We start from the raw sequence: 25,243 nt of genomic DNA on the forward strand, positions 1-25,243 counted from the left end.
CAGGTTCTGATTGTCTTGTAGATGTTGAAGACATGCTCTCCTAGAAAAGATTAATGGGGCTTTTATGCAATATTGAAAACACTTAAAGTCAGGTTCAATTTAAATTTGTAATGGATTGTTTTCCAAATAATCCAGTTTCTTCCAGGGCACACTGTACATAGAATGTCCTGAAATTATTGGTTAAAAGGCATCCTTTAAAATTCTGACTTTAATTTTTTAAAATTTCTCTGCCTCTGACTTGCAAAGGTTTAACATCAACAATTAATGTGCATAATGTTAAATGTATGTGTAACCCTTTGCAGGATAAGTACCTAGGTAACTGTTAGAGGGAAACATTAAAAATGACTACAGATAAAGTGCTATCAAAAGCACATGGCAAACTGAGGAGAGAGAGAAAAGTGTTATTTGTTGCTTTCACTGTTGTTAAATTAAGTAGAATAGGTACTACACATTCAATCAAAAGTATATTTTTCAAATGGAAGATATCCTTTAAAGTAAATCTTGAACAGGTTTCACAATATTTAAAAGTACAGCATACATTATTTATAAGGAATTTTCTTATTTAGCCTTCAATTAAACTAATGGTGAAATTTTTGTAGTCTTAAAAGGAAGGATCCTTAGTTCAATAAATGTATCAATCAGGATCATTAAAAACCCTTACTTTTGCAATTCAGAACAAAAAATAAAAAGCATTCATTGACATAGCAGATAAACAGGAAAGAATGATACAGACATGACAAGTATTAGACAAATGTACAATGAAATTTGAAAACGAGAGAAGGAATTGAAAGAGTAAAATTTAAGAAGAAAGGAGAACAGGAAAGGAGACATGTATAAGCACTAACAACCTGAGTCAACATTAACAAGAAAAGACTCCCTGAAGGGAAAAGGTCCCTTTCTCATGACTTCTCTGTTTGTTGATACAAATGAAAGAAGATAGATACCACATTGTGAACCTGCTTTCTAATTAGTAAACAAACTCGAAAATACAATTAAAACATCTGCATTTAAAAGTGCAAGATAAACAACATTACTATTTTGACTATAACTTGTTCAGTCTGCTTTGAACATTTTAGAATCTCACTATCAAAAATTATAGAACAGATGGAGAAAGCAATGCAACAGTACTTTTTTCTGTCTTAAGCTGCGTAATGGTATCTGGTAGGTGTACATCTCATACCTAATTTGAACATGGAAGCAAAAGAAAACCCCTATTTTACTTCTACATTTTGTAAGAACAGTATGCACTCTAATTCTTAGCTACCACAAACTATTTTAAATGACTTCCCTACTATACTATAGCCTGACTTCATCAGTTGATTTATTAGGGTATTTTTAAACTTGTCATTTCTAAGTCTATATAATTGTCACGACGAGGTCCTATAGGAGGGCCATGATCTCCCCGAGGTCCCTCACACCGTGTCAAGGCTAGCCCAAGGTACCCTCTTATTCTCGCCCGCCACATCTTGCTGGTAAATATAATAGGGAGGCTACCTTACTCCTCCTTGGGCACGGCTAGTCGGGACCTCTGTCCCCGTGGTTTTCCTGGACTCTTGTGGTCACCCCGTATGATGGGTGCTACTCCGGCACCCCAGCCTTATGGGCTACACGTGGCTCCTACCAACCCCTAATACCACGCCCCAAGCCTCGCAGATGGGACAGACGTTGTCCGGTCAAAATACACACCCGCTTTCTCGGGTCCTCCTCTGTAATCTAGCCCGCCCTAGGGCCTTCTCCGTATGTCTCTATGCTATTGCCCCTTTCTGGGCTCTCACTGGGCCCACTCTGGGCTCTCTCTAATACAGTGCCCCTCACTGGGACTCTTAGTAACACCGCCCCTCTCTTGGGACTCTTGAGGCCCACTCTGGGCCTTCTCTAAAATAATCTAGTCCACTTTGGGACGTCCTCTCAAGCCACCGGTCTTTTAGGCCCACCGCACTGCTAACCTCTCGATTGCTGGGCGCACTGTGCTGCTATCCCCTTTTCCTGGGGACCACCGCAGCACCGCCCTTCTCTGGGGCGCTGTGCTGCTAACCCCTTTGGTCTGGGTCCACCGCAGCACCCTGCCCCGGGTTTTCCGTAGTGCTAGCCTGTTACCGGGCTCGCTACGCCCGTCCTGGGCTTCTCAATCTTGCCCCCCTTGGGCCTCTCAAACATTGCCCCCTTGGGCCTTGCAATGGTCCCCCTTCTCTGGGACCTTCCAGGCCCCGCTGGGTTCTTTAATAATACCACCCCCTGTTTGGGGGTATCTATGCCCACCCTGGGCTTCCTACTAAAATCGCCCCTCTCTCTGGGACTTGCTGTGCCCACACTGGGCTCTTTAAATGCCTCTCTCTGGGCTGGGGTCTACACACCCCGCAAGTTGCGACCTTACTGGCGTTGGGGTCCTCACACTCCTGTGACCACCCCTATGAGTACTGCGCCCTCACTGGTGCTAGGGCCCCCACACCACTGTGGGTCCCTTTATGAGGATAATGTGCCCTCTTGGCGCTAGGGCCCCACCTCTCTGGGGTCCCTATAAGGCCTCCTCCAACCCCTTATAGCCTCACCCAAGCCACCGGTGTAATACAAACACAACTTCAAGCCTCCTGGCTATAACTCAAACACAACCCAAAGCTGCCTGGCTATAGTTTAACATCATTGCTTAACTCCGCTTGAGTGGTACTTGCTATTAGGCTTCTCTCTGCATCCTAACTCCAGGAACTCCTGCCCCTCTGGCTGCTAGCAGGGAACTGCTAGCCTGGCCTTGGCTCTAGGCTTTATAGGGGCCAGGCCCTGCCCCCCTCAGGATCAGCTGCTTCTCATTAGGTGCCCTGGCAACCTGCAGCTGTGCTCATTATCTCTGCTGAGGCTTTTCCCCAGCAGTTCTCCCCTCTCTAGGAGCGGGGCAGCGAGGTGTGCTGCGACAATAATAAAATGAAAAATAATTAAACTTGTATATTAGAAAAAAACTATTTTTATTCAAGTGTTAGTTTCTTAGTTTGGAAATCAGCTACCAAATCAGAAATTATTAACGCTACCATATTCTTCAAGGCAGATGCCAAAAGCGTGGCAATATCCACAAAACTTCAGGACCCTATGGGACACAAATCATTTGCATGCAAAAGAACATAATTTTTAAAAGCCAAATTAATCCACAAAAACATATGTTTGCACTGGGCACAAATTACTTCTCGTTTGAAGTTCACCCATAATAAAAGCTTGTAGCTGATCATGCTTGTCCTGCAATTCAAAGGCAGCTGCATCTGAGGCCTGCTAAAAAGCCCATTAAAGTAAATGGGAGTCTTTCCAATGATTTCAGTGGGTTTTCAGCTAGGTCTTTGGCTCTACAATATGACATGGTACACCTTGTTCTCAGAATTGCTTCCAAAACAACATATTTCTCATTCTATACTTCTTGAATCATCAGGCTACCTCCAAACATTTTCCACAGAAAAGTTGTCTTGTTATATGGCACAGCCTAATGCAAAAAGTGACTGACATCCTAAGTGATTAGCAAAGGGAAATGAAACAATATTTTGGGTTCTTATTTAGTTATTTATGAATAAGATACATACATTTATAACTAAAGTTTTTTTCCTAAACATAGTAAAAATAGTTCTTCTTGTGATTTTCAAACAATAAAAATAGAGATCTAATGTTTGCCTAGAAGAGTTTATTGATGACTGAAGGAAAAAGTATGACATCACAAATTCAACGATAAGGAAATTTAAGCAATTGAGAGAAGAAAGGATTTTAGCTTGCTATGGGACCAAGAACATTTTAAGAACCAATAATTTGTTTTCTATATTGAGCTTTATGAATTTATTGCCCACTAATTTTTGGCAGCAACAAGTTAGATATTAAAAACAAAGTTTATAAAGAATAGAAGTAAGCCATAGAGTTTAAAGAATTATAGGATGTGAGCTCCCCCAATGGTTATTTAGACTGGGTGGTAAACTCATTTGGTCCTGTGGGCCAGATGAATAGTGTGTGATTGGTCCAAGAGCCAGATGAATGGCACAAGGCCTCTGCCCCTCCCCCCATGCCAAATCCTGTCTATGTGGCACCCACTCTGGCCATCTAGGACCTGGCAAGAAGAGGCCCAGTATCTCAGCTGCTTGGCTGCTGTGGCTGGAACACACCACAGTGTTTCTGGGTCTCCAGTGCCACAAGTCTTGTTCAGGCACTTGACTACCACTGGTCCCCCACCAAGGCTGTGGGCCAGATGACTCAGCTCTGTGGGTAAATCCAGCATGGAAACCATATATATGTTTGACACCATGATCTAGCACATCCTTCTGGACATAGAGGATGCTCTAATCTTAAACAATCCAAGAGGGATGCTTATCCATCCAGCCTTTCCCTGGGCAAGATAATGCAGATAATCTTGACTAATCCATACTGTATGAAGAACCACCAAACTGAAGGCTTACAAGTCTCATCATTACCTCATGGACAGTCTAACTGACATGGTTAAAAATGTAACTATCCCAAGAGCATTTTGTTAATGCTCCTAGAGGTATTACAAATTATAATGTATTATTATTAAACCACTATTAAATGGCAAGTCAGAACACTTTGTTTGCTATAATATTACTTATCTCCGTATCTGTGCTGATGCTATTTCTAGAGAAGAAATAGGTACGATTCATTTCTTCACTTACTAAGAGAGTGAATTATTTTCCTTTGAAATCTTGTCTATACTACAGATTGAAAAAGAGAAAGAAAAAGAGAGAGAGAAAGAATACCATCCATTCAGCTGCAATGATATGTAAACAGTAAGGACCCTTACCTTAGACAAAATTCTGCTGCCTTGTGGCATTTTTACCAGTATGTCAATCAAATCCTGCTCCTCAGTAGGTTTGATTGATGAAGCAAAAAAAATCCCAGAGCCTTTTCTATACTAGGTTCTCATCTGTGCTAATAATAGCAAATGATTATGTAATTAAAGACAGTATTATAATTAAGGACCTAACCAAATTTAGGCAGCAGATGGGTGATTTCGCCAGCTGATCACAGCACTGGCTGCCATTTTTGTGAGTTTATTGTGGAGGCCCTCTCCCACCCCCACTACTGATTGGTTGAGGGGCCCCAGGGGAACCGCCCTTCACCACTGATTGGCCAAGAGGGCTGCCCTTCATGCAGTCACACCGCTCTCTGCTGATTGGCTGAGGTGTGGGGTCATACGAAAGGGAGCCCTCTCAGCCAATCAGTGGAGGAACGAGCAGCTGCCACTTTGGCTACTCCCTTTCATGATGGCAGCTCCCCGCCTCAACCCAGAAGATTGCAAGGCTGAGCCACCATTTATAGTACTTTTTTCCCCCTGGCAATTCTGCACAAAATAATGGAAACTGTTATTTTTCACAGTTTCTACAAAAATCACAAAACCTCAATTTGAGTAGGTCCCTAATCATAACGCAACTGCTGAAGGGAGCCAGATTATTACCTTAATTCTGTCACTCCCATGTTAAGGTACTTAATGTTGCAACCTAAAGATTACCTTAAAGTGGGGAGGGATAGAAGAGGGGGATTTCCAGCTTTCAAAAAAAGAAAAATGAAGTTAATGGGTCATCAGCAGAGTCAGAATCATTAGATCTACCACATAGACCTCTACCATTCAAACAAACAGAATAATGGCAATAATATACTGTTACTTTCTGTATGGAACAATCACTACAAGGGAATGAGAGACATTTTTGACAGTGGATTTTCATATAATAATATTGAGACTTAGGAATTCTGGCATCAATTTCAGGTTCTGCATAGGCGTGTGTTCTCATGGCCAGTTAAAACTAACCTTAGCTAGCCAATCCCCTCTAAGTTTTGCCAGCTTGTAACCCTGTTTCTTTCCCACTATCTCTCTTGACTCCTCATCCCAGTATTCTCACACCCCTGGCTCATTGTCCCAGGCTTCTTGCCCAGCCAGTCTCTAGTCACGTTTACACAAGATGCTTAATGCTCATTGGATTAATTCTACTGCACATTAGTGCAGCTGGCAAAAATGGTGTTAATGCGCTAATATGCAGTAGACTTAGTCCAATGCACATTAAGTGTCACACAAAGTATTAATCTGCGCTATTGTGCAGTAGTGCCAATTATGGTGCATTGTTAGTAGCTGTTATTACAGGTACTAAACTTAATGTGTCGTAACTACGGCACATCAATGAACATATAGACATGCCCTATGTGTCCCTACCTGGGCTCCTCATCCAAATCTGAGTCCATTGCCCAGCAAGCCTCTCACTTTCCTCTCACTAGCTGCTAATCACAATCCTATTGATACCCCCACCCAGACCGAATGCCTTATCTGATCTCAGTCTTTCCCTTCTAGTGCCATCTTCCAAATCTGGTTTTACTCTCCTCTGCTTTCAAGTCACACACCTTCCTTCTCCACTCTGCCATCCTCTGGAATTCAGCTGCCATTCCTACAAAACACCACTGACTGTGCTTGAATTGAAATATGCCAAAGGTTCATAAATTGTTCAATCTTGATGATCTTCTGTAAGAAAAAAGGCACATCCCAAATATCAGGTACCTTCCTACCAAATTTCAAGTCTTTGCTCCAAAAGATTGGAGTTGTAGAGCTTCTCAATGTAACTGCTGTAAAAAAAATGTTACACACAGGTCTTCTTGCCTAATTCATGGAAATGGCTGAACCAGTTTTGCTGAAGTATTCAAAAAAACTCAGTCTAATGGAAACACACAGGGTGGAAAATTTCAGTTAAATGGTTAAAGTCTGGCAACATTATAAGGAACTGAAAACAAGGTCTTGTAATGGGAAGTGTTTGTCAGACCACCTGAACTAACAGTGTAATTCTTTTAATCCACAGGCAAGCTGAATAATCAGAATAATCAGACTTCAGATGGATGGGGAGCTGGACAGAGAAAATCCAGCTATCTGGGATAAGAAAGTGAAGTTACAGCACTGCTCCAAACCCTCCCAAAGCCTTCACTTTACATTTGGTCTGGAATAGGAGCTACAGCATTTCCATGCTTCAGTAACATTACTGAGGTAGAGTGGAAGCAACTAAGGTAGCAGCCCTGGGTACCTGTGGAGGGGATACAAAAATACCCACTGCTGCAGCTGGCAGCTGGGCAACACTGCTAGTACACGGCTTCAAAAAGTCACTTTGGCAACCAAGGATAATTGCTATGCCATACCATGTGTGTATTATACCAAGCCATGCCAGGTGTGGTATTGTGGTTATGCAAGTCCTAAGACACTTCCCCTTGCACACAGAAAGCCACTTGTAAAGTGTGAGTTACACATCCAGCTTTTTAGAAAATTAAATGTAAAAAAAAAAAAAAAAAGTATTAATGCAACATTAAATTGAAGGCATCTTGTATTCAAGGCAGGAAATGCGGAGGTAAATCTTCTATGGCAATGCTATTTTATCTGCATTTTACAGGTGTACCGTTTTTCTGTTCCTCTTTTCTTTGTTAAATATAACCCTCTGTATATTGCTTTTTATTATTAACCCTCACATGTACAGAATGTGTAATGTAGAATACAAGAGCCAATGCTGGAATCTTCCAGTGCAGGCTGGTGACAGCTGAAAGTTAGCCAAAACTGAAATGAAAAAAATGTAGAATCAGAATCAATTTTCCATAGAAGATAATAACCATGCGGTATTAGACTTAAGTTGCCTTTGATTCAAAACACAGCCTACTCTTTCTTGGGAATTTTGAGCAGTCAGTCTTACAAACTTAATGTCACATTACCATAAGCTGTTGGGGGGTTTGGGGGGGGTTGCATTTTATATCAAAATTTCTATTAGAAACATTCTACAATCACAATTCTGGTGATGAAAAGTTGATTATGTTAGGACATTTTGATACTTATGCCTCTGGAATACACAGCTTTAAGACACTCTAGAGCAGTGGTTCTCAATCTTTTTAGACTCAAGGCACCCCTTACTAGATTCAAGGCATTTGCTGGAAAATGCCAGCTCTTAGCTTTCACTCTTTTTTATGCCTGTGGAAAATAACAGCAATTTTTCTGTTGGAAAGAACTCAGAAAGACCATAACAGGTCAGAACAACAGGCCACCACACCCTGGTTGAGAATCACTGCTCTAGAGGGTATAAATAAGTATATAAGCTGCTGTACAAGTGACTTAGCTAGCTAATGGATAATTCTGTCTGCCTAGGAGACTACTAAGATGACATCAAAATGCAATAAAGGTTGCCATGCTTTCTTCCTGATCCCCTGTATGTCCATTTGAAAGGTTGGGGTTGGGGTGGTCTCTAAACTACAATGATCCTTGATTGCCAAAATGACCTCTTGAAGCCACTGTCAGGATAGTCTAAACTATAACCCTTGAAAAATAAGAACCTGCACGTTTAGAATCCAAGGGCATTTTTACACATGCAAGCGCCACAGCACCAGTGCTACAATGCTTGCAGTTGTATAAGTGGCAAAATGTGCCTTAGCACTGAGAAAATGGCAGCAGCTCACTTTTTATCTAAAACACATTGGAGGTGCTTTAATTCAAAAGCACACCACTGTCATTTTCTGCATGATGCTGCGTATTTTGCCACTTACACAACTGCACGTGGCACAACGCAGTTCACCTCAGTTCATGTGTGGAGCAGACTTGGTTAATCGGCGAATCTCTGGTACATCATGAGACAGAAAAGTATATGTGTAAATGCCCCAAAGGTCCTAAATACCTTTAAAACTTCCTCTATGGCCCTTTCCCCAAGAACAGGATTGTTTGTTCTTAGTAGGTCCCTAAACATCAGAAGAGGACTGGAGGGAAGGCTGATATTGAAATGTATGGAATAAAACATTTGAATTATTTCTAAGCTCCACTTGTAGTCTAGCTCTTGCAGAAGTGAGGAAGTCAATCCCAAAGTGGGGAGGCATGGAAGAACCTGAATGGATTAAGATTGGTTACACAGTGGGTATAGTAGATGCACTGGAGGTTAGAGCTAGGATTCAGAGTGACTTAGACAAATTAGAGGATTGGGCCAAAAGAAATCTCAGGAGGTTCAACAAGGACAAGTGCAAAGTCCTGCACTTAGGACAGAAGAACCTCATGCACTGCTACAGGCTTGGGACCAACTGGCTAAGCAGCAGCTCTGCGGAAAAGGACCTGGGGGTTCCAGTGGACAATAAGATGGATACAAGTCAAGAGTGTGCCCTGGTTGCCAAGAAAGCTAACAACGTACTGGGCTGCATTAGTAGAAGCATTGCCAGCAAACTGAAGGAATTATTCTCTTCTGCACCGGTGAGACCACATCTGGAGTACTGTATCCAGTTTTGAGGCCCCTGCTATAGCGAGGATGTGGACAAGCTGAAGGGAGTCCAGCAGAGGGCAATGAAAATGGTTAGGGGCTGGGGCACATGACTGAAGACCAGCTGAGGGAACTGAATTTATTTAGTCTGCAGAAGAGAAGACTGAGAGGGGATTTGATAGCAGCCTTTAACTACCTGAAGGGTGGTTCCAAAGAGGATGTAGCTACACTGTTCTTAGTGGTGGCAGATGACAGAACAAGAAGTGGTCTCAAGTTGCAGCAAGGGAAGTTTTAGGTTGGACAGTAGGAAAAAACTCTCTCACTAGGAAGATGGTGAAGCACTGAAATAGGTTAGCTAGAGAGATGGTGAAATCTCCATCCTTGGAAGTTTTTACGGCCTGGCTCAACAAAGCCCTGGCTGGAATGATCTAGTTGGGAATGGTCCTGCTTTAAGCAGGGGGTTGGAGTAGATGACCTCCTGAGGTGCCTTCCAACCCTAATTCTTCTACGATTCTATGGTTTGTACTACAAATTTCTAAAGTAAGGCATTATGCAGATGATAAGGATGATATTTTTCTGTCCTTTGGATATGTCTTGAAAATCTTTCTCTTATGCTAAACTTGAACAGGTGGTGGTTAGTGATGATACTGATGTGAAGTTCAAAGATAGGGATGAAGAAGGGTATTGCTGTCCATACCTTGCAGTAACATGTTCATGTACCCATGCTCATAGCGGCAGATCTAATGTTGTTCATCAGAAGGTCTTTGCAGTGAACAAGCCATCCCCACTGAAGAGAATTCTTCCACGTGTGTTCTAGTTACCCAGAAGATCTGAGCCATGCATGAAGACATTGCTCTTACTGTAGCTTCTGAGTAAACAATTGAGGCCCTCTGTCTATACTTAAATACTGATTTTCCTAGGACAATTAAGGCTTTAACTAATTCTTTGCTCATCAGGCAGGCCCTTAGTAAATAATGGCATTCATTTCCAGAGCTGCTCTTACTGATACTTTGACGCGATATCCTGGTAATTAGAAACCCTTATGCTTTTGTGAGGCTGAGGAGAAAATCTCCCCGAGATTTTTGGTTTTCTGTCAGATTATACAGACTGTTTAACTTCCTTTTGTCATCTGAAGGGTCTATCCTCTAGTTGGGAGCCGTGGAAAAAAAATCCTCACATAGCATCTGTCTGAACATCTCTCAGCTTCCCTTATTGTGGCTGATTAAAGTGAGTTTGTCTAAAGAGGTCTGGCAGATTATAAATCCCTTCTCAAACTGAGAGCATGATCTTGCTGTTATCAAGAGACTCATTAGGATGGACAACACGGGACAACGTGGAACATCTTTTGTCCTGAAATGGCCAATATTTTTAAAGTTGAAGCCATTCTTACAACTAATTCATGATCCTGACTGCCACTTTCTGACAGGGAAGATGTTGAAGTGACTCCTACTTTGTTGTCAGGAGATTTACAATCATCAGGGTCTGGATCAAAGTATTTGTATTCATTGTCCCCCCTCCTCCTCCACCATTCTGCCTCTGAGACAGTATGAGACTGTTGTTAGGAAGTGCACTCCCTGCATGATATGGACTGATTCAGGAGCACTTGAGGCTTTCCCTAAACTCTAGGAGGTGTTGGAGCCCTGTAGAAAAGCATGCATGATACCCCCATAGTATCCTGTCAGGAGTCAGTAAAGCCAAATGGCCAAAGGACAGGGCTACCAAATATTATGCAACAAACCCCTATCATATGAACTGGAGAAGTTACAATCTGTATATATTTGTACTCTGTGAAACACCTGTATAATGTTTGCACTTGCTCACTCCCTTTCCAAGAAAGAGAAATTGATGTAATAGATTGTCTAATACAATTATTGTATTTTCTAACGTACAACACACCCCAGGATATAATAATTAACCTTTTTGAAAGGCAGAATGAAGAGACAAAGATCTTTTCCTGTATTAACTGGGCGTGTCTACACGTGCCCTGCATGGGGCAGTTATTACTGCACCATCATTTAGTACTTGCTTTAGGCAGCACATGGTTATTTTTAGCAGTTACGTCACCACAGGGACCCACTATATCGAGGTAGCTTGTGGCTACGGCAACATAGCATCTTGTGTAGACACACCCACTGAGTAGCAGCAGCTGGGTAGTGCCTGCTCATTGTTCTGCTCCCAGAGTTACATGCAGATTTTACTTTCATTTTTGCCTGTAAATGGGAGAAATTGTTCTTACTCTGTTTCTGACACACAATGTGTACTGTAATGTCCAGCAGCCATTGGGGGGGCGCGGCAGAAGTGTTTGTTGTATGCAAGAAAATACAGCAAATGTCACATTGTAAATTCAGATCCAATGTGGTCAATACTGTTTACTATAGTCCTTGACATCCTTAAAACAGAAAAGGAGACTACAAACTTCCCAGGTGAGCCTGTTGGGGTCAGAATGGGTTTGAATATGCTCCACAATCATTTGACTTCTTCCCCATTAGGAAAGTGGGAGCCTCTAGTTCCCTTGAGCCTTTTGTTCTCTCTTATTACGTTATACTCGGGGTACAGAGGTTTGGAAAGCCTTCAGTTCTGATTCTCCCTTCGGATCCAAGTGATTGTACCTAGGCAAACTACCACTGTAGTATATGCTGACAGCGCTGTGGAGTCAAAGCAGACATCTCAAACGAATATACTTTTTTTACAGTGGGGTTACAACCCTTCTTAAGGAACCTGTCTCAGGCTATTGCCTGAACCCTTACCTTAGTTTCCTAGGGAATTTTGCAAACTGATCTCATACATCTAGGAGAGCTCTGGAATGGTGCTTGGTTTTTACAAATATAAACCATATTTTATGCATCAAATTCTGTGCATTACAATTCTCCAAAAAACAGAAGCTTGTTTCCCCTCCTTTCTGCCCATGTGTCTCTATTTAATAATCCTGTCTGAAAAACACTGTAACAGCCTGCAGTAAAAAAGGAAATCATTAAGTGAGAACTCATCCTATGCACCGAATGAGCAATGATCCTGTTATCATATGACCATCATATGTTCACACAGTATGTGAATACTATAATAGAGTATTATATGATCACATTTTATGATTATATACAGTAACTGGAGGCTGTATCAACATGTATACAATACATGGATGGAGGGAGCACAAATCGTTATACAATCTTAATTTTACTGTTTCTAGTGTCTCACTTCACAACCTTAATATTTAAACCTATCTTTTGTGTGTGTTCATGTACGTATATAATACCTTTATTATCAAATATCAGTTTCTGTCACTATCATATAAGTGATATTTTTTCATCTATTAACAAATTATGATATGTAAGAGTTAATTAGTATAAGAAAGGCACAGCTGCCTGGAGAATATATTAATCTAGGAGCCAAGACACTACACAGTAGCAAATGAAGGGCAGCATCCAGTGGTGAGAGAGGAAAAGGATACACTGATGAGTCTGTATTAAATATTCCCACTTTGTGTGTGTTGCTGTGGCCCACTTGATCCCTCATCACTTGGACATCATCTCCATTGCATTCTTCCACATAGTTGAAACATTGCCTTTTTGTTGAATTTGGCATATGCCTCTAGGTAGGCTACAGAGGATGGGCATGTATGTTTGTTTGCTTTTATTTCCAGTCTTGCCCAAGTCAACAGAACGAGGTAATCCATCACTGCACAGTAGGAAAGAGGCTGGGAAAATAGGTGCCAAAAGTGCTTGTTTAGGTTTGGCTCTGCTGCTCATCAGTTTGGGAAGAACAGAGAGAAAGTCATCAGTTACAATTTGTTATAATGAAGATATAAAACTAATTGTCTTACAATGTGAAAACAAGTTATAGATGAATAACCTAGTATATAAACATGGAAATGGAATTTTATAGGGTTCAGTTTTCTTTGAAATACTCAGGCAAAGATCAAAGGATTTGTAGGGGCTTTCTTAAAAATACAAAAGTTGGTAACAGTGGCCAATACACATCTTCCTAAAATGCAGTTCCTTGCATAGTAAAATTAATTCTGTCCTGATTAGTAGATTATACTATTATAAGCAGAAAGTTCAGATTGTGAGACATACCACAGTACAGTTAAGGCACTCTGATAGAAGTTCTGAAAATAAAAGTTGCAAGAAAGTTTTATAGGAGGCATTAACTGCAGTTGCAAAATGTACCATACCTTCAGATCTTTTGTGATCAGCATTTAAAACAATAGACACTGTTACTCGTATTTAAAGAAGGATTGACATCATAATTCTTCACAGACCAAAAAAATTAATAAATACATAAATAAATCCTGTGCCGTTTAATTTAAAGGACTAGCTTTCCAAGTACTATTATTGATAATTAACCCGATTCCTTCTGCCTCATTTTTCAAGACACTGTAAGGGCTGAATAATATAGGGATTTGAATGATTCTTTGAATATTTTTATATGGTAGAACAGCGTTGTCTGATGTGCAGCCTGTGGGCCCCAGGCTCCTGTTCAGCAGCCACTCCCCCACCACTTTGGTAGCCGAGGCAGCTGGGGTTTCCAAGCCTCCCCCTCCTTCTTGTGGCTTCTGCTTCTACAGATGGGGTAGAGCAGGCCTGGGCACTGAGAGAATGCTGCGTGCCTGGCAGGGGGAAATCAGGGCTACCTACATCACGAGAGGTGTGTGTGCACAGCAAGGAGGGAGGCTGTGCTGCTTGTGCTGCCTATAGGGTGGATGAGCCAGACCGCTCACACACAGTGGAGGAAAACCAAGTTGCCTGTGCTGCACATTTGACAGTGGAGAACTCAGGGGTGTATGGCATGCAGGGTGTGCAGTCTCCTGCCACCCAGAAGCAGCCTAGCCCTGAGGTAGAATGAGTCTTTCAAGGGGTAAGACACTTGGGTGCACCCATACTTCTGTATTTAATTTGGCTGCAATAACTTCTAAGAAATGTGTATCTGCACAGTGAGAATGTTTTCTTGCCTTACTTTGGTTATGTGGCTGCATCTTGGAAATTCAAACAGCTGATATGGTCACAGCAAGCAAGAGGATCTAGAGAACAACTATCAAAAGTGACACCAGTAACACATAAGGCAATGCACCGTAGGGCAGTTAACCACACAAAGGAATAATCAGTTGACTGAGTCACACAAGCAAGATTAGGAAGGTCCCATGGTCACAGCCATGTGTTACAATCTAATTACAATAAAATATGGCTGTCAAACTTCCAAGTGGGCAGGGGCCACACCCCCCACAGGCCACATCAATGGGAACTGCATGCTGTACAGACCACACCAGAGCAACTCATGGCCCCCAGGCTTCTACTGTATGGTCACATACAAGTAACTAAGCTTAAAGCACAAAAGAGTTTTGTGATGAGTGTTGTGTGTTGGACGTGCCAGCTGACAGGGTGTGACTGTGGTTATGGAAGGAAAAAGTACATGCTCCAAAATGTTCTGAAGTGGCCCTGGAACCCCAGAAGGACCTTCCCAGAGGGGCTGATTTAGACTGGCTGACATGATAATGCCCGAAATTGCCTACACATACAAACTGGAAGATCAAAAATAAACACGATCAAATGGGGCTATTCTAACAACACAAAGATATGCATGTGTAGTGAAGTGCAGACTATGGAGGACCTGGAACTGTTCATTTACTTACTCCTTGATGAGATCTGTACAGAGGAGGACCTTGCTGCAGCAATAGGAAGAGCCATTGCTTGTGCATGGTTCTGGAAAAAAAAAAGTATCTAGTTTATGACAAGGACGTAAATGCCTTACTGGTAAGGTTCTCTACTTCTGCAAAGATCTGCTTCTAGGCATGTTCAGAACTGCTGAACACTTAGGCACCTGAGCTTCCTCGGATACATAAACTAGGCATTCTTCTTCCCATTATGCCTACAGGACCTACTGGATAGGACCCTGCAAAAAAAGATTGGAATTCTTCATTTCAAGGCCCAAATAAAAGTTAGAGCTCTTCCCAAGGTCATGGTAAGCAGGAGTTAAATACTAATCTCTTCACATGACAGTACCCTAGTGTGCTACAGGATATGCTGGAACTACAGTGGCCTTCATCTTTTCTGTTGAAGCTGGTCTACCTCGTAGAAAATATCTAATTGAACAACAAAGAAGGGGAGGGAGGAACTCTATACCTGGAGGTTCAAACAGTCACTTGGCAAGTGAAAGCATCAAGTTCAAAGGCATTTACTCTTTAGTTCACTGATTTTGAACCAAGGTTTCTCACTGTTCAGAATACCTTAACTATAGAATATGGGACACTTGTGGAGATGTACCCCTTGGTCTCTCCTGTTGAAATTGTCCCAACTTAGTAACACATACTTATGTATCCAGGTTCTAGTCCTTGTTCCAGTGAAATTTTACAAAATTAAAGAGCATCTACAGGAGACACAGACGACACCCCAGAATTCTAGAGAGCTGGTAATTACAGCATTCCCAAGGGAAGCAGGGAGAGATGGTTTCAATTTTCCTCTGGTAAAGGTGGCCATTCAACCCAAGTCTTCCATGCTCTAGACCAATGCTTCTCAAAGTGGTGGTCCGCGAACTGGTGCCAGGTCTCTGAGCCACCGGTCGCAGGTCCACAGCGAGTTGTCAGGAAAGAAAGAAAGAAAGATATTTTCAGAAGCATAACATTGATATGTCATAGCACCACAGTTCATACATTCCAACACTCCAGGTGACGTCATGTCATGCGAGGCGAGGAAAGAAACAGCCGGTCGCGCATTTGCGTAGTGCTGTTACACGGAGCTGTTGCCACCAGCTGAACCGGGCATCAGTCCCTGGCCCACTGGAAAAAAAAAATTGCTGGTCCGCCACATCAGATAGTCTAGAGCAGTGCTTCTCAAGCTACAGAACCCTAAACAATTGGCCTGTTGGACACCATAGTTCTCTGCTTTAATTGCAGAAAACAGAAAAAAAAAAATTTACATTCAGCTCAAAAGGAATATTTTTGTCCGTATTTCTTTTCTCTTTTTCAATTAAGGAAGTAAAAATAAAAAGGTTTTACACATTGGGTTGAGCTGACCTTTTTTGTTCAGCTGTCAAACCAAAAACCAATTATTTGCTCAGTCCTACACAGGAATCATGACCCTTTTCCCTTCTATGTCAGCAACAGGGCATGCCTGTGGTACGAGATCCTACAGCAGCTATACACAGAAAATTATCCTTACATGCTGGTGTTCCCCTGTGGTCTGTCAAGCCAGTTTTACAGCCAGATTATGCTAAGGTATAGCATAAAACGGCCACATAACACCAAAGAATCCGACTCACTAACACTACGGCCTGAGTCTCAATAACGCTCTGGTTCTTTTCTGCCACTCATTTACACTTACCATGACAGATCCTGATGTGGCCATACTTGAGAACTGGGACAATGTTAAATATACCAATGTTTCAGGAAAAAACCCCCCAAACAAACAAAAAACCAAACCATAATATTTTTCTTAAGGTTTTTCTCTGGTAGCACTGGATGGTTTAGCTTTATCCCTTAAAAGAATATAGGCCTCAGAATACTTATTTGGTGGAGGGTTATATTTAGTTCCTGGTTCTCTTTATGCAAACGCTGCACATTTGAATACACAGTGTGAATTTCCAATCTATTACAGCTCAAAATGATAGTTATTCTTCATATATTAAATACTTTGCAGTAAAAGAAAACAAATGGCAAACATAACAAGCACATGACACCTAACAAGAAAATGTGTTCCAACAATAATGTATGAGAAAACTAATGTGATAATAATTATGTTAAATAATTATGTAAATCAATTTAAGTTTTGGATGTAAAAAGCTAAGTGAGCCAGCTTTACAGATGTAATAATGAGGAGAATAACTTCAAGTAAGAGCCAAATGAGCAATATCACAATATTGAGACAGCAAGTGGGTACTGGAGCTAAATCAGAAACAGAATGTAAAGGTACAGGAGGAAACAAACACGAACCATATGGAAAAATATTCACAATGCATTAGTATTTAATTAGATAATATAATGGATAAAGACACTTATGCAAGTCATCATAAACTGACAAAGAATGAATGAAAAATGTGCTGCTCATAAAACTGGTTAACCCATTTGCATGGAAATTATAATTTGATCAGCCACAAGTTCAGGTGCAATTTAAAACTGAAAAGAATTATTTTGGGGGTGTGACTTTGCTACTGTATATATCAAACTATAGATAAGTTGCTTGTGAAGATGTTCTTCACTTATGTTCCACGATACTATAAGGAAAAACAAAACAAAACACTACCACCACACACAATGGATACCTGAGCCCAAAATTAATGAGTCATGCTGTTGAAATGGTCAACACAATGTTTTGGACACAAAGCATTTGAGATGATTACAGGACTTTTCCAGAGCATATTCTTTATTTCCCAAAGTAGAAATAGCATAGTTATGGAGTGCATTTGCAAATCAAAAATGTTTATTCCAAATATGCTATATACAAAGGATTTTTGTGATAAGATCCAGAAAGTAAAGCTGGCATGTGTGCTATACATTTCATTTATGGAACAAATTATCAAAAAGTGATATATAACATCAGCAAAGATGAACTGCCTATAGCAACAGACGTATCTCCATGGGCATTTTAAATAGAAGGGGAATGAAGAGTAAGCAAGACAATCAAAGTGATTAAGAAATAGTCTGGATGCTCATAAATGAACAAAGAAAAATTCCAAAAAAATCAAATACACAAGTTCATGAAGTCCAAAGCAGGTGTAATTTATATAAGTGGTGGTTAACATCAGGCAGGTTCACTATTAGTCTTTCAAAGAATCACTTCTGACTAACAAGCAAGAAATCTCAACAGTTTATTAAAATGCAGATGGTGCTTTTCTAATTTTTTTGAAATCATACATAGTTGGACCAGAATTCACATTTGGCAATCCTAGCTTCGGGGCTCATGTGAAGAGGGAAGCTCATGGTAAAGTATTCAAATGGTGAAACAAAAAGTGTTTCATCTAAAAGATAATTAAGGAAGAAAAAAAGTTCCTATTTTTTGTTAAATATCTACCAAGTCTATTCTAAATACATTTATAATCTATAAGGATCTTTTCCATTTTGATTCATCAACTGTAAGAACATTCACCTTAAAAACAGATGACACTGACTTGAAAGCAAAGAATAAAAATCAAGGAACTGATTAGAATACACCACAGGTTCTTAACTGAAACTCCTAGAAGTCACGCTTCATTGCATTAAAAACAACTGTAATCCAGTTTGTTTCGAAGGACACTTTCAGGCAGCAAACTCTTTTTGGTCGCTCCTCTTAGAGTAATTCTAATTCTTCAAACTATGATTTCATATAGTAAAGTGATGAATATACTTGTAAAATAGAAATTCATTTGGCAGTGAAAGCAAAAAGTGCTTTATGAGAAAGAAAGATCTAGGGATCAAGGAGGCAAAGTCAAGTGAAAGTGAACATGTTAGTAAAGAAAATTACAACACAATAAAAAAGTGAAATGAAAGCGGAAAAAAGCAGTTTAATCAGTTAGTTTTTACTGACTAAAAGAATGCATATTCCATGTAAAAACCATAAATCTCTACAGCAGTACTTAATGGGTATCATGTGGAACTTTATTTAATGAATGTCTAACGTACACAAGGATGACACAAACAAACAGAAGATTTTTACAATTTAATTTTTTGTTCAACTGAATAGCAAAAGGATCTTAGCCTGGTATAATACAATCAGTGCACATTTTGTTAAAAGCAAAGATCAGCATGGTAATCATTCGTGAAAAATATACCATTTTCAAAAGGGCTTTACAGTAGACTTATACCAATGTAACTATTAAAACAGTTTAATCATTTTTGTCTCTCTGTGCAAATAGACTTCAGAAGGAAGGCAATCTATTAACACTGAAATTTGCTACTCGTTTGCATAAGAAAACTTTCAGGTCTAAAACATGCAAACATATTATGCCATTATGCCCCTGGAAATAATTTCATACAAAATTCATATGGTTATTTGTGAGAGTTGCCCACACCTCTGAAATTCTCTCTTTAAAGAAATATGCTTACAAATCTGGCTTTATTTAGAAAAAGCAACAAAAGATACTTCTTTGCCCAGACCTTTACAAAGGGTTAAATTATTAATCTGTAAATTCCTAACTGAAAGGTCAGATTAAAAGCTAAAGCCAGTAGTAGAGAATAGTGTGTTTTTAATTCTTATTTACAATAAATTGATGCAATCAAAACCTTGTTAAGATGTGCCCAGGCATCCTATAGATGGTATTACTGCATTTAACAGTTAGTCTGAATCAGGGATCAGTTAAAACTGAAGTATGGTGATTGATGATGACTACCATTTATTATGACAATTTTTAATACAGTAAATGAGAATATATTTTGTAAGATTTTGTAAGAGGATGCATGATTCCCTCAGTTGCTTGGTGATTACCATAAGTATACTCTAGTTCAAGAGATCTACATACCTACTTGTCAATTGTGACTACAAAGCTTTCCACACTAAGTGGCAGTAGGAGGCTAATCATCCAATTTATGTAAAATCTATCCTAATTTTGTGGCTCCTGATCTTTTGGACACAAACATACAACTGGTTTACATTAAGGAGCTTACTAGTGTTATCTTTAACAGTCTACATACTAGTCCAATATCTCTATTATTTCTATGCTACTGAAGTATGAAAGTGAGAACCCTTTTGCCAGTTTTTTCCTCTTCAGGTGCTGGAGGTAGTAAAGACTGCCATCAATTTCTCTCTGTTGTTGCTTGCAAATCTCTTAGAGGTAAGGCCCTGAATAGTCACTGTAGCTTGTATAAGTGAGGGGAAAAACTCCAAAGGTGAAGAATAGGACACAGACCGCAGCACTTGGAGTGGCTAGAAGATTAAAGAAGCAGCAACAGAGAAACAATCCTCTCTCAAAGCAGTCAGGAGGTTTTGGGGAAGGAAACAGTGCCCCTCTTCTCCCTCCCTGCCGTCAGTGCAAGTACTGGGTGGAGATTTTAACTTTTTCAGAATAAAGAGTATAAAAAATAAAAAATATTGCTTTTATTCAGAGATGAACATTACATAACTTAATCAAAAGGAGCTAACTGAAAAAGTCACCTTGTTTAGATTTTGGCACCATGTGTGCAAGAGAGAAATTTTATGAAATCTTCTAACATTGGGTTCAAGTGGTAAATGAAACCACAGAGCTTCTCCACCTGCTCCAATTGCCTTCTAAAAGCAGAAAGAACTGTAGGACGTAAATACCAAGTGACATTCACCTAAACAATTAAATCTAGAGAGTACACATGTATTTGTTATGTGTGTGGCTAATACTGCAGGCCTCAACCTACAAGCTGTTCCACAAAGATGTCTGCTTCTATTGAAGAGCTTGTAGGACCACAACCCCAGATAAAAATTAAAGCTCTGCATCATTTTGCACCATCTTTGCCGTTTCCCCTCTTGTACTTCACTCCCCTAACAGTAACATTTTCCGTTTTTTATTTCACTCTTTATTGCATATTCCATGTCCCTTCTGATTCTGAAGTACCCTTGCACTTGGGTTTCAGAAACTACAGGCAAATATTAAATTAAACAAATGCAAAGAAATCTGTGAGAAGTGAATTAATTTCTATTACAGGATCTATAACCCATCTTTAAAAAAGCTTAGAGGGCAGGTCCAGGTCCACAGCTAGTGCAAGTCAACTGAAGCCAAGACAACTTACACTAACTAAATACTGAATTTAAATATGGATCTTAAACTTCAGTTTCATAAGCATGAACATATACATGATCCTGACATGTGCATATGCATGAGGGCTGAAGTTTTGTGCACATGAACCCCCAAAACCATAACTCACATTTTAAAACATAGCCTTTAGATGAATGAGAAGTAGAGGCGCAGTCAGGTCACTTTGGATGGATCAGTCACAACAGACTTTAAAAATTTGTGTAATCCCACTTTTTTCCAGTCTCAGGCATACTTTTAAGTAACAAAACATCACTTCAGTTAAAAAACAAAACAAAAACATAACTGCTCAATTGCTACCAGTATTGTAAAATGTATATACATCCTACTTACTTTTCACTCAAGAAAAATATTCAGAATACTTACTAGTTCTAAACATTTCCATCTTATCCCTAATCTTTCTGCCTTTGTTTAATGGGCAGGTATCCGCCCATGATTATCTCACTGAAAAACTGGGTTGTTCAAGCTTCACGGACTTAACCTAAAATAACTTGCTTGAGTTAAGCACCTGTAATTGTTATAGGCTTCTTCAGAAGCTGCAGATGCTAAGCATCTCTCATGTCGAAGAGGTCCTTTTCCTCCTACCATTTGACAACATTTCTATAAGTTCAGGTCATATAGTACAGAACTGTTCCTGAGCAGGAGAACTAGGACATGAGCGCGGCTAGGGACAAATGGGATACCGACTGGCCACCTCTGGGGGTCCTAAGTGGAGTACAAGGTGAAAAGTCAGCATATGGCAAGAATGCTCCAGCGTCAATTAGTGTGTCAGGCCTCCAGTTTTGGTCACTTCAAGCTCAAGATGTAGTCATTAAAAAGAGGGGAGGGAGGAGTCTTTCATTTTTGTTTTCAAATTACTTAAAAAATAACATCTACTTAGTTTTCAGGAGGGGCTGTTCTGTCGGTGGTAAGAGAAACAAGTTTGTACACACACACACACACACACACACACACACAGTCACACTCACGCAGCCCACAGGTCCGGGCTGGCCCCAGGAACAGGCGTCGCACGGGGGAGGCGCAGCTTCTCCTCGCGGTTCCCTTCCCGGGCGGGACCCGCCAGGCGGTATCGCAGCGCCCTGCGCCGTCCCCCTCGGGGCCACCTGTCCCTGTCCGTGCCCGTGCCCGGACGCGCCAGCTGCCGCGTCCCCCGAGCAGGTGGCGGCGCCGCGGGGCAGAGGCAGCACCTGCAAGCGTCTCGGCTCGGGGGCAAACGGAGAGGGGCCCGGCCCCACCGCTCCCGGGGGCCCCTCTCCTCTCCGGCCCGCACACGCGCCCTCCCCCCGGACCCCGCCAGTACCTGCGGGCGTCCCTTTTCCCTCGGCCCGGTTCAAACGCGCTGCCGTAAAGCGCCCGTCGCCCCTGGCAACAAGGTTCCGGCCGCGCCGCGCGCTAGGTGTGGGAAGGTGATGTAAAAGTAAAACCACCCAGTGTCGTAAACCAGGTCCGGGGGGGAGGGGAGGGGAGGGCGGGGGAGGGCGGGGGAGGAGGTGACTGGAGCATTTAGACACAAGCGCGAGGATCATGGCGGATGGCCCCAGGTGTAAGCGCAGGAAGCAGGCGAACCCGAGGCGCAATAACGGTCAGTGCGCGCGGGGCCGGGGCCGCGGCCCCTCGGGGCGGCGCGGGGCTGGGGCCGGCGCCGGGGCCGGGGCCGGGCGGGGGCGGCACAAGTGGAAAGTCCCGTCCGAGCCGGGCGCCGCCGCACCGTTAGCTGCGATCCGCTACCTGGCGCCGCCCGCTCGCTCGCTCGCCCGCCCGCTCGCTCCTCCGCCTGGCGGCGCCGCCGGGACCGTTACACGCGCCCGCCCGCAACTCCCAAACTTCCCACCTGTGCGCGCCCCGCGAGGGCGGCTCGGCGGTGCCGCAGCGGGCAGCGCCCGGCCCCGGCGCGACTCGGCGGCCGGCGGAGCGGGACACGGGCGATCCATGAAGTTTCTCGCCTCGCCCCGGCGGCGGAGCTACCTGCGCGGCCGACGCTGCCGGGCCCGGGCGCTGGAGCGGAGCGGCCGCAGCCTATATAAGGCACGGGGGGAGCCCGCGGGCCGGGCCGCTCGGGGGACGGCGTCGCGGCTCGGCGCGCGGGGCTGCCCGGGGGAGGCGGCCACAGGGCGGCTCCGTCCCCTCCCGGGCCAGGCTGCCTTTCATGTGGCGCTTCCTGTGCGGCTCGGGCTGGGCAGGCTGCGGCCCCGCCGCGTTGCCGGGCGGGCGGGGGCATCGCTGCCGGGCTGCCCCGGGCCGGGCCTGGCCGCGCCACGGCCACTTGTTCCGGGCCGAGCAACTTGCTGGCGCCGGCACTGATGCGCTTTTTATAGCGAGTATCGGCGCCCGCCTGCGTGTGTGTGTGTCTGCATGCACATACGTGTATGTACATCTAAGTGCGTGCGTGCCAGTGTACATAAATATACTCTCGTATGCGGGGGGTGTAAAGTGTGTGTGTAGACCTATACAGACGCACACTTACACGTGTGTGTGTATGTACGTATATGTGTGTATACATACACACACGTCTACTAACTCTGTTGGCGTGAGTATAAAGTGTGCGTGTGCGTGTCTGTGTGTATATGTCAAGGTGCTCATTTTAATTCCTCATCAGTATTACTGTTTTGCTGCTGATGTGGCTTTCTTCAAGGTAAGTTTGGAAAGTGCTTTTCTTCTTTCCTGCCTTATTTAAAACGTCGCCGATCGGGGGTGGGTAGGGGGGAAGGGGCTTTTCTCCTTGCTGACGACATGCGTGTCGACATGTGAGTCTGAACCACCCAGTGTCTGGGCAGGAGCTGTAAACATGTTTACCTGAACAGGAAAGAAAATGGATTTTTCTCTGAAAGATCCTGCGATGCGAATGTCGGGCTCTTAAAACGTAGCAACAGATGACTGGAGGGTGGATTTTTTATTTTTTTTTTCCCTGAAAACCTAGCTTTTGAGATCGTCGGGGGGAAAAAGAGGTTCTTGATCGCTGCAGCAAATGGCAACTTGTGCAGGTAGAAAAAAAAAAGATGGTGTTTAGTTTTCTCCTGCATGCATGTCAGCCCCCTCCTGTCTGCTGCTTTCATTCTCCAGGGAGGGATTTATTTACCACGCTTGCTGTCAGTGTTTTTCCTTTGTGCTTAATATTAGAAAAACAGATTTGAGGCTGTTTAGCACGAAATGTTTTGTCTGCAGCATGTAGCTCTGACAGAAAACAAAAGGTATATAAGACATTATATCATTCCAGGTATCATTCATCTTCATCACTTTTGGCCCTCATCCTTGCACCCTTTTTGTTATCAAAGGCCTTTGATTCTTTATAAACTAGTTCTTTGGCATAGAATTTAAACAGTTTTTTCCCCTACGAATTAAAAACAACTTTGTAAGCCATTGTGCAGTGAAGCATCAGGATCGGTTAGATAATAGATGCTGGATAATAGAGATTTCTCAGCAGTGGGCTCATGTTTGACTTGCAAATTTTACTGAAGAAAATTGGTAGAAAAATGTTAACCCTTAAACCTTTATCACAAATAGATAAATAAAATGATATCTATGGCAAGCTTCTAAATATACTTTGTTCTTAGATGGAAAGCTTTCTGTTAATCAAAGATCAAGGTATAGTAGATTCTCCAGCAACTGTAGTGCTAATGATATGCAGTAAATCAATTTTACTCTGTTCCAATCTCCCTCTGCATCCCCCCTCCCCTCACAGGATGGGAGGTATTAAGGGGAGGTATTACACTTGCCATCCAGGAACCCAGTTTGACAGTGTAGACTATGACACCGAGCTGTATGCTGTAAACTTTAATGCTGTGTTCACATAGTGGCACAACATACCAATGCTAATTGACTTACCGTTAGTGTTTTGATGCTGTATGCTCTGTTTTTTAAACAGCTATGCTCTCTCTTTCCTGAGTGGAAGTCCAAACTTATGGCTGCCAGTCTGGTACATTAACTCTAGATAAGAAAAGATGTGTGACTGACTGTCTGTTTCTAGAGCTGGTTCCTTTGCTGCCTCCTGATTTGGTCATTACAGGAAGCAAACAAAAGATTTGATTGCTGTTCTATAAAGACTTCACCTTGTCTTGCACTTGGCTCATTCCTAAATAAAGCTATGGGAGCTCATTGACTAAAACCAGTACAATAAATACAAAAATATTAAGCAACCAAGTGTGTGTGTCTTCATATCCTAATAACTTTATTCTGATACTGCAGAAAGAGTAGCAAAATGTTCAGTTCAGACTTTTTTGTATTTTTCTTTGGTGAGGGGAGGTGGAGGGAAGGGAAATGGGAGTTCCTGAACCTGCAGTCCTGCAGTTCCTGAACCTTCATAGATGCAGCCTTATGCTGTGAAGAGAGAGCCTCTTTGGCCCTCT

The 25,243-nt window shown here is 42.3% G+C and overlaps 1 protein-coding gene and 1 long non-coding RNA gene across 2 annotated transcripts in view; one reads left to right on the forward strand and one right to left on the reverse strand.

Annotated features, from left to right (window-relative positions):
* Positions 1-451: 451 nt before the first annotated feature.
* On the reverse strand, positions 452-22,377 carry LOC109285902 (uncharacterized). The gene is made up of 2 exons (XR_002093799.2): positions 15,629-22,377; positions 452-14,914 (listed from the first exon to the last, which is right to left on the reverse strand). It is a non-coding gene; the product is annotated as an uncharacterized LOC109285902 (long non-coding RNA).
* The window catches only part of ZEB1 (zinc finger E-box binding homeobox 1), a 245,785-nt gene continuing 242,917 nt past the window's right edge, over positions 22,376-25,243 (forward strand). Inside the window, exon 1 of the mRNA XM_014609062.3 lies at positions 22,376-22,482. Within this exon, the coding sequence (XP_014464548.1) occupies positions 22,425-22,482 (58 nt within the window). The 5' untranslated portion in view covers positions 22,376-22,424. The remainder of the gene's footprint in view (positions 22,483-25,243) is intronic.

The sequence above is a fragment of the Alligator mississippiensis genome, chromosome 5 (genome assembly GCF_030867095.1).
Source record: "Alligator mississippiensis isolate rAllMis1 chromosome 5, rAllMis1, whole genome shotgun sequence".
NCBI classification, from domain to species: Eukaryota; Metazoa; Chordata; order Crocodylia; family Alligatoridae; genus Alligator; species Alligator mississippiensis.